The sequence below is a fragment of the Cyclopterus lumpus genome, chromosome 9 (genome assembly GCF_009769545.1).
Source record: "Cyclopterus lumpus isolate fCycLum1 chromosome 9, fCycLum1.pri, whole genome shotgun sequence".
NCBI classification, from domain to species: Eukaryota; Metazoa; Chordata; class Actinopteri; order Perciformes; family Cyclopteridae; genus Cyclopterus; species Cyclopterus lumpus.
This window is the reverse complement of record NC_046974.1, coordinates 18,368,775-18,378,372: the sequence shown is the minus strand read 5'-3', so window position 1 is coordinate 18,378,372 and position 9,598 is coordinate 18,368,775. Positions and strand designations below refer to the sequence as shown.

General features: G+C 40.7%; 1 protein-coding gene across 3 annotated transcripts; it reads left to right on the top strand.

The window, feature by feature from the left end:
• The first annotated feature begins 119 nt into the window (after nucleotides 1–119).
• ankrd13a (ankyrin repeat domain 13A) lies at nucleotides 120–8,493 on the top strand. 3 transcript variants are annotated; one of them, XM_034541642.1, is made up of 16 exons: nucleotides 120–238; nucleotides 1,524–1,680; nucleotides 2,595–2,730; nucleotides 3,031–3,155; nucleotides 3,264–3,309; nucleotides 3,595–3,738; nucleotides 3,824–4,013; nucleotides 4,926–4,992; nucleotides 5,107–5,188; nucleotides 5,281–5,342; nucleotides 5,426–5,556; nucleotides 5,689–5,846; nucleotides 5,979–6,131; nucleotides 6,216–6,376; nucleotides 6,507–6,571; nucleotides 6,737–8,493. In XM_034541642.1, exons 2-16 carry the CDS (start codon nucleotides 1,573–1,575, stop codon nucleotides 6,933–6,935), a joined length of 1,827 nt encoding a protein of 608 aa, XP_034397533.1. In that variant the 5' UTR covers nucleotides 120–238; nucleotides 1,524–1,572; the 3' UTR covers nucleotides 6,936–8,493. The 3 variants fall into 3 exon arrangements, with proteins under 3 accessions (XP_034397533.1, XP_034397531.1, XP_034397532.1); XM_034541640.1 differs by having other exon boundaries at nucleotides 126–238; nucleotides 1,490–1,680; XM_034541641.1 differs by having other exon boundaries at nucleotides 131–238; nucleotides 1,487–1,680.
• The last annotated feature ends 1,105 nt before the right edge of the window (nucleotides 8,494–9,598 follow it).

Below are 9,598 nucleotides of genomic sequence, written 5' to 3'. Positions count from 1 at the left end.
CTAATCGTAGTTCTGACTTCTAGAGCTAAAATTAGAAGAAAACCTAAAGGCAACACACGTAGTTTGTTTGGTTCAGTTGCTGTGAGTCTGCGCAGACTACAACCTGGTAGATCCAGCTGAGGGCATAAATTACTCAAACTAGGTGTGTTTGATCCATGTGATCTATGGAAGACCAGACTGACAGGAAGAGAATAAAATTAGATGAAAATGTAGCTTTGATAATAAATATATTCCTACGGTAAGTCATACTTTTGAAATTATGGGATAGAAAGATATAAAGTGGGATTGTAAACCAACATTATGAGCTATAAAATCGAAATTATAAGACGGATAGATAACACTGTTAGACAATCAGAATCCAAAATGCGCCGTCATCCGTGAAGTGTTGGACAAGGAGATGAAGAGACCTGTGAAGACAGCGCAGATAATAAAAATAAAAAAAGAAGGTTAAAAAAAGAAGAAAAAAGCCAGCGCCATGGCCCCTTACTATCTCATAATTTATTTTCTCTACAGAAATGGGCTTCCATATTTTCTGGCACGGTACACATGAATACTTTTTACAACTAATTATGGGAATACACCAACTGGATGTACATCGCCAGCGGTCATCTCTTAAAACAGCATTCGCTCATCAGTATAACTAAAATACTTGTCTTGTACTTAAAATAACGAGAAAACAATAAATCGACAGTATTACACAACTTCGGTCCACCTCGAGGCAGGTTGAATCAACAGACCGAAAGTTGATGCTTAAAAGCTACGTATCTGTAGATAAAGCATACATTAACAGAGCAAACTGCAACTGGTCATATTATATAACCTGTGATTAATATAAGTATAATTATGAAGTGTCGTAATGTAGTCTACGACACTGTGGTACTTTAGTCTAACACCCTCAACATCTCAAATCCCTCCCCGAAACGTAAAAGTGCTGAGTATAGTCCACATCAAATGTATTTTCTTGATACAACATTTAGAATATTAGTTTTGTTTGGGCTTGCAGGGAAAAATTGCGTTTACATTTAATTATTTAAGATATTTAAAGCGGGACACGGAATCTCGTTTATTCTTGAATCCTACATTTGGTCTGACGTGTGAACACCCCCACGCATACGCGTTGAATGGTTCCGTCCAACTGGAACCAAGGACTCCTTTTTTCTTACGGCGATGGTTTTATTTACAAATGAGTTTTGTGTCGTGTATTTATGTACCAAAATAAGTAGTTGTTATTACACATGCGCTAAGTTCCGTTGAAAGGGCACGGTGGACGACCTTAAGGCGATAGCATTAATTAGATGGTCAGGCTGTCTCTATATAGGACACCCCTGTCATTACGGGGACGTTACTGCTCCTGGCACTTCCTTGTTCAAAAGTTTTATTTTGAGGAAGGCTTGGTGAAAAGTTGGACACCGTTTTCGACACCTCGACGTTGTTTTTGTCAAATATTAAGGGCATGGGTCTAATGTGTCGTACATTATTTCCCAAGTAGCGTGTAGCTCTGTCCGTGTGTCCCATGGCTGCAGTCACTAGACGCTGGCTAACGTTGCACTGAGCGTCTACGGAGAGAAAAACATGTCCACGGCTAATGTTAGCGAAGACATCCGAGGGGAGTTCCCCCTCCACTCCGCGGTGTGGGAGAACGACTACAGGACGCTGGAGGAGCAGATAGCGGTACCACAGGTTGGTAAAAGACGGAATGTGTGTCTCACCTTTCACCGATGCTTGCTAGCTAAATGAAGCCCAGAGTGAGATGGTAAATCGTCCGCAGCCATCCAGTAAAAGTAGGCCTGACGTGTTGACAGATGCTCCTCTGGCACACACACACACACACACACACACACGATGTTTACAATGTCTACACGGACACAGCGATTCACCGGTCAACAGGTTTGGAAGTTTACTTTAAAAAAAAAGAAGATTTAAAGCCTGTTTCCAGCTGTTCATTTAGTCTTCTAACTCCAATTTATTGGATTACTCAAACACAGTTTATAATCTGACTAGATCTGATGCGACACGCTTTTCCAAATATATGTATGTGTGGTGTATTAGCAGACAGTTTACAGAATATGAATGTATTATTATTATTATTATTATTATTATTATTATTATTATGAAGTGTGTCGTGGTGACTGTCAAACTTGTAGCTGTCTAATCTCACGAGTTGACTCAAAAGCATCTCTAATCTCATTGTGTTTTCACTCTCAGCAACCCACCACAGTTCATATTGTTGACTATGAACCGTTATCATGGTGACTGCCTGTAGCAATGCTGATCACAAACACATTTACCTCAGTAGCATGACTCATTTGAGGGCCAGACATGATGCTCAGGCTTGTCAGTGTCATGTACTGAATGTTTCAGTCCTACATCATTACCATTGATGACCTAACTGAAAGGCTTAACTATGACTGAGTTATAATATGAAGGCACTCACTTACAAGGGAAGTAATATTACAAGGCCAGCATAACATGTTCCTTTTTTCATGGAACAAGTTGTCTTGTCTATACTGCAGTATTTAACTGAGTAAACCGATTGTATTATACAAATAAAGGTGCAGGGGGAACTAACGTGTGGGTCTCCTTGTTTTTCACAGAATGAAATTGAGGCCGTGGACCCCAGAGGTCGGACACCTCTGCACCTGGCTGTGTCGCTCGGGCACCTGGAGTCAGTGAGAGTCCTTCTGAGACACGGTGCTGAAGTGACTAAAGAAAACTCCATGAATTGGACAGGTTAGTCACAAAAACAAATACAGAATGCTATGATGCTATGAATATTTCCTTCACTTGCCAAAATCCATTTTGAGAATCTGCGGGTTGTTTCATCACTTAGAGCCCTTCTCGCATCATCTGCTGTTAATGGGGTTTCTGATAAAACATGTCCATCCCTCTGACTGCAGTGTAATGCTTTCTCATCGGTTAATGCCATCATTGTTGAGGTTTTCTAATGGCCGGTTGGTACTTCTAAAGAACAAATGCTTTGCTTAAAAGGTTTAGTGGTTTGATAGTTTGTAATTGTCTGTCTATGTGTAGTGCTGCAGGAGGCAGTCAGCACCGGAGACCCGGAGATGGTTCAGTTGGTGCTTCAACGCAGAGACTACCTCAAAGCCTCCACTGCTCTTGGAGGAGTGCCTGAGCTGCTGTCAAAGATCCGAGAGGTTTTACTTTATACATTTTCCTGTTGTTCTTGTCATCCATCTGTACGAGTGCGTGTAAACAATTACCGGCCAAGGAAATAATTGCTCTGTCCATCTTTTCTTCCATAGTCTCCAGACTTCTACATGGAAATGAAGTGGGAATTCACCAGTTGGAGTACGTCCTTTTTTGTATGCGTGAATGTATATCATGAAAGTAAAGTGAAATGTGTGTGTGCATAGTGGCCTGTTCATGTAGTGCAAACAGGCTGGTTATCAACATTCAGTATGCAAAAAAAAGTATCTCCAAGTTTTATAATATTGTGCCCTGCAATTAAATATGTGTTGCTCGTTAAGAGGTTTTCAGAAAAACTGCTTACCTGTCTTTTGGTGTTTGCTTTGGTTTAGTTCTGAGTGACATTGTTGTTCATGTGTGGGACATTCATATGCTGTTGCTTCACAGTCCCTCTTCTGTCCCGGGTTTGTCCAAGTGATGTTTGTCGCATTTGGAAAAGTGGGGCCAGCCTGCGAGTGGATGCCACTCTTCTTGGCTTTGAAAACATGACTTGGATCAGAGGGCGCAGAAGCTACATCTTCCGAGGAGATGGTATGTGCACAAAAAAGAGTTCTCTCTTTGATTTGTACTGTTCCTGTAAAATGATATCAGTCTATCCCTGCATGAATGTTTACAGATTTGTTTGCCGAGTTGATGGAGGTGAACCATGATGATGAAATCGTGGAAACTGAACGCTTCAACATATCCCAAGAAATCGAGGATGTCACGCTAGAGTCAATGCAGCCAGCTGAGCAGGAAGTTGCCAAAAGGTTGACCACTTCTGTTGTCAACACCTACCTGGACACCAAGGACATTGCTTTTGAGAGGCAAGAGTCACATCTTTTTCTGCTGATTTTTCTCACAACATGCACAGTTTAAAATTTCCTTGATCAGCCAAGAAGAAGCTCTAGAGCGACAGTTTTTAATAAGTGTTGGCATCTCATTGCATTTACACACTAAATGTCGTTGCTCCCTGAGTGAGGTTACTGTGGTGCCACTTAGTTTATTCATTATTATTTAGCTCTGATGTCTATAACTCAATAGAATTCTGGCAGCCATTTGTCTGGTATGCATTGTGTACACTGACTTATTCAGTCAGAGGTTGTCTGACCCTGTGTAACCAAACTAACTAATAGATATTAATAATGTGAGCAAATTTAACTTGGCATGTTGGTCATACATCATGTAATTATCTTGAGGTCACATATTGTCTCCATCTAACCTTGCTAATCTTAATCTGGAGAACGTCCTCAAACACTAGCAGCAGTCGACAGACAACTGTGATTATAGTGGTCATGAATAATCGTCCGCTGGCCCTGACTTGTCAAACACGGATGCAGCTAATAACATTAGCGATGGCTGCGCTCCATAAAGGTGTTCGGTGCCACAGCCTGGACATCCTGTGTCGTAGCTCAGTTATCGTTAATGGTATTAATTACAGCTGTGCTTCTCCTTCTTGACATGCTGCCGCGTTGCCATCGTAATGAGAGCGTATCTTTTCTTATTAATAAATTGTTGACGCTATATGGAACTTACCTTAGCTAACACCAAAACGTAACAATGGGCTGCAACACTGCAAATTATTTAAATGCATTAACATTAACTTAAAATATCCAACATCTATAACTTGTATTGCATTGTTGCATTCTCTGTGTTATCTCTAAAGGATATGATGGTGGAGTTTGCCTGTAATGATGCTTTAGTTTTCACACACTATGTTTTGTTTTTGTTTCTCACAGGAACAAGTCTGGGATTTGGGGCTGGAGAGCTGACAAAACGGAAATGGTCAATGGATTTGAAGCAAAGGTGAGCAGGGTTTAAAACATTTTCTTTTTCATTACAACAACATATTAGTTCCACTTCAAACTGTGGAGCACACTTATAATAGTATATGAGTTAAGATTCTGGTGGTTTTCTTAGGTCTTCAGTGTGAACAATGTAAATGTGGTAATCAGGACGAGGACCGAGCATCTTACAGACGAGGAGAAAGCTAGGATAAAAAGTAAGTGGAAAATATTCTACATCTATTACTATATAATCTACAATTGACGGGAACTGAATCAGTGGGCTGAATTCAAACTGTTTTGTTCAAAGGTGAAAGGAACATCTTGGAGTCTCTGCTTGGGACTGTGGAGCAGCACATAAGTGCACAAGGGGTAAGACTCATTCTGGATCTGCATTAAAGTTATTAGTTTTGTTCCCACCTGGTTACTGATTTGATAAGTGTTCAACTTTATAGGACCTGACTCTTGAGTATGCAACTGCCACCAATCCCACTGCCATCACTCCAGAGGAATACTTTGATCCCGACTTTGACCTGGGGAACAGAGACATCGGGCGACCCATTGAACTGAGCATTCGAACACAGAAGTAAGAAAACGCTTCAAGGCCACAAAAACATCATACTTTATATTCCCCACTGCCGTACGTTATTTTTTATCAATGAATTAAGATGTGTGCACATTGCAACAGTATTTCACTTTTTAATATTGTTTCATCCAGGTTCAAAGGTACATTGTGGATGAGCGAGGAACATCCTCTGTCTCTGGTGGAGCAGGTAACTCCCATTATCGACCTCATGGCTCGGACCAGTTCCCATTTTGCACGTCTACGAGACTTTGTAACCCTGAAGTTTCCTCCTGGATTTCCTGTTAAAATAGGTATGACATTCTTATCGAGTTTAATAGAAGCTAACCTTTCAAGAAGCATGTAAAGCTAACCCCTAGTCCCCCCCCCCCCTTTTAAATCTTTTATTTTCTATATCTAATCTGTTGTCCTTTCATATGTTGCAGAGATCCCCCTGTTTCATGTGCTGAATGCCAGAATTACATTTGGTAATGTCAATAAATGCAGTACTGAGGAGGATGCAAACACAACACCAGCAGCCACACCAACATCCCCCGGAGAAGAGGAAGAGGAGGAGGAGGAAGAGGAAGAAGCTGCAGGTTGCAGTACAGCCAGTTTGACCATTAAATGTTTAAAATAGTCACATGTCTGTGATTCCTAAACCTCTTTTTTCATCCATCCAGCGCTGCCTCCGTTTCAGGTTTGTCCTTCAGTGTTTGAGGTGCCTGCCAGTTATCATCGCAGAGGAGGCAGCCGACACACACCCATGTCCAACAACGACGAGGAGCTTTTGCAGTACGCCATCCATCAAAGCCTCCTGGAGACTCGCACCGCGCCGGACCAGGTCAGAACGATCGTCACTCGGCTCTCCCGCAAATACCTCGACACATACAGATCTGTTGTCATCGCTTTCCTTTGCGCGCCTCTCAGTTAGCTGCATTCTTTAAATGTCCCTGCTGTCTGTGTCATTGTAGGAGGGGATTTGTGATGAGGCTGATGGGGAATTCACGGATGTAATGCCCAGTAGCCAGAGTGACAGGTAGGAACACGGGTGTGCAATTACATAGTCACATGTGGTAAAAGGAGCAGTCCTCGCTACTCTCTTGTCCTACGAGGATTAGGATGACACTGTATCAGTTCACCCCTTGTACGTGTCGGAGCAGCCAGAGCCGGTTCTCACTTTCTCCTGTCAATGTCGTTCTAGGAGTATCCCAGAGGGGGTGCTAGTGGAATATGGAGACCCCCCCAGCCCTGTCAGCTCCCCCTCTGCCTCAAGCCCCGACTCAGAGCTCCACCTGGCCATGCAGCTCTCTGCACAAGCTCAAGAGGAAGAGGACAAGATGAGGAAGCGGGAGGAAGAGGACCTGGAGAGGATCTTGCAGCTATCACTCACTGAGAAGTAAAATGAATAAGAGGGAATAATATTGCAACCTTTCTAGATTTAGAAGAAACCACGACACCTCAACGTTCCTTCCTAACTACTGTAGTCATCTATGCAACTGCAGGTTTCCTTCTGTAGCAGATCATTCTTGCACAGGCAATATCAGATTCTCACTATCCAATATTTTCCAAGAGGTATTTTTGGTAAGAGCATACTCCTTTATACATTTATATCTCAGCATAGTGTGTCTCCATCCTCAAGCTCAATTCGTGGACTCTTTCAGATCATTTCTGGTAGGTTCAACGTTTTATTAATTTCCTATCCAAATCGGAATCACAGCAGCATCCCACGTGTGTTGTCCAGAGTGGGGCCAAATCAGTGTAATTATGGTTCTATGAACAAAATGACAACGCAAGTTGACTTCATGTTCTGACAGTCAAATGTAGCACTTAAGGTCCAGAGCACTGTTTTTGTTGTTGTTGTTTTTTTCACGCTACCTGTTGCATCAGTCCCTGGTGTTTTGGATGGCGTTAATGAAACGGCCTGGCACAATACAAAGCTAATAGTACTGTGGACCTGAAAATACAGATCTGAGTGCTCACTATGAGGTCTTCCTGCAGAGTCACTTTTTTGAGGACTGTGGGCTCACTGAATAACGGTAATCTCAGGGTTCCAATTTTACACATTTTCCCTTTTACTTTGGAATTAATTTGTAAATTTATCCGAAATGTTTCTTTGGTGCAAAATCATGTCCCTCATGCATGTCTATTTGAATCCAGACAGCTGAGTTCATGGAGTCAAAGGTTCATAAGTAAATGCATTTTCTTGTACTTTGTGAATGTACACTCTACAGATGGTTAAACAGAGGCATGCTGCTGTGAGAGAAACTTTAAAACGGATGCGTGTTAATGTTGAAAAATAACATTTTTGTTAACCGTCACTGAGCAACTGCACCTCAGTGTAAAAAACTAAATTGCAGTGACCGGTCCGTCTGTGGATTTGTATCCGTCACACAACCAATGCTGCAGAGATTATTCACGTTTCTAAAGGCAGACGATGAGCTTTTTGTAGCCACAAACAACTCTTGACCTCTGAGCATAAGAAAAGACAGCATAGACTCTAAAGGTCAAGCATGTCTGCCATATTTAGGATTAGTTACTTCAGCATGTGCCATGGGATGCTTTGATCTGAAACCGCTTGGTGGAGGCAGGAGGTCGTGACAACTTTATGTGGTGCCACTAAACCTTTGAACAAAACTTTTCTTTTTTTCTTCAATTTTGTAACTTAAACAAGATGAAGAGGCTTCAGTTGCCAGGGCGATGCTGAGTGGCATGCATTAACCACTATAGCTGCTTTCACTGACAACCAACCACTTATCAAAGGTCTCTCTGTAGCGGTGTCTGAAGAACTAATTATTATATGACGCTCAAGTTTCCAAACTGCTGAACCGTCAACTTAAAAAAGGCTAGCGTTGGGTAATTTAATGCAGGTCTTTGTAATGTTTCGTTCCACCTGCAAAGTTTTTTTTATATGTTTTAAATTTTAAAAAAATGTTCTAAAATAAAAGCACTTTATTTCCATGAGGACTAAATGTGACTTTGTTCATGTGCTTTATTTACAAAACACACTGTAAATAGTTGGATTTCTATATATTTATTGCAGTAGTTGTTGTTTTCAGGTCAAGCGTTGACCTATTGAGGATAACATGATCTTGACTTGATTTATCTGCATTGAATATATTTTATGTTTGGCTAGTTGCTAATTATAAACGGCTAACAATAAAAATAGAGTCTGTTATTGTTGTCAAAAATATATTTTAGATTGGGAGCCAGTTTCAATGGTTTCTAAATGGATATACTGATGACTTCCTCGTTCTAATTTTATTGTGTATTTTAGTTTGTTAAATCAACTTTAGAGATTAACACAAAGTCAAATGAAAAGAATGAAAAGGCCATCTTCATCTGGCTAATCAACCCAGAACAAAATGATATGTACATAGATGTGAGGTTTTATTTCAAGGGGGAAAAGTTATTTCTTGGTACCACTGGATTTAATCTGCATGGATGCCGTCTCACTTTGTAATCCCACTATTGTCAATTAAATGTTTGCAGGACTCCACCTTTTAATATTGGCACATTTCCTTTTTTTTTAAAGAAAAGGTTCAACAAAATTAACTTATTTACAACTATGAGATTTAAAGTCCTTATGTGTCACACAAGCAAATTGATTCCAGAGAAGTGATGTGCAGATTTCCATATTTAGATAAATAAATCTGACCAATAGATGTAGAATTAAGCAATGACGACTCATTTTATAATCCCAATTACTGTATATTTATTTATTTATTTTACAAAACCAGGTTTTTGGACCAAATGTTCCTTAAATAATAATACTTGACGGTAAAAGCTAACACACTCCACATATTAACAGCAATTAAATTAATAAAATGTCATCTAGCCTAGATTATTGAAAGTAAAATTAGGCAAATCATTTTCATTAATCCCATGTCCCCTTGTTTACAGAGGTAATGAAATCAATAAATAAATTACAGCATATCAAACAAGGCAGGTGTGAGTGCAGGGGCGTTTGTAGGATTCCAAGCAAGGGGGGGCTAAGCCCCAAGGGGAGTGTCACCCTTGAGAATGTGTGCAGCAAATCTTTCTTGGGGCCCCTGATATCCATTGT

Bases quoted from the DNA above. Each gene is read 5' to 3' on its own strand.
- ankrd13a (XM_034541642.1), top strand. From the start codon at position 1,573: ATGTCCACGGCTAATGTTAGCGAAGACATCCGAGGGGAGTTCCCCCTC. The intron at 1,681-2,594 runs GTTGGTAAAAGA...TGTTTTTCACAG, and splicing joins AGCAGATAGCGGTACCACAG to AATGAAATTGAGGCCGTGGA. The intron at 2,731-3,030 runs GTTAGTCACAAA...GTCTATGTGTAG, and splicing joins AAACTCCATGAATTGGACAG to TGCTGCAGGAGGCAGTCAGC.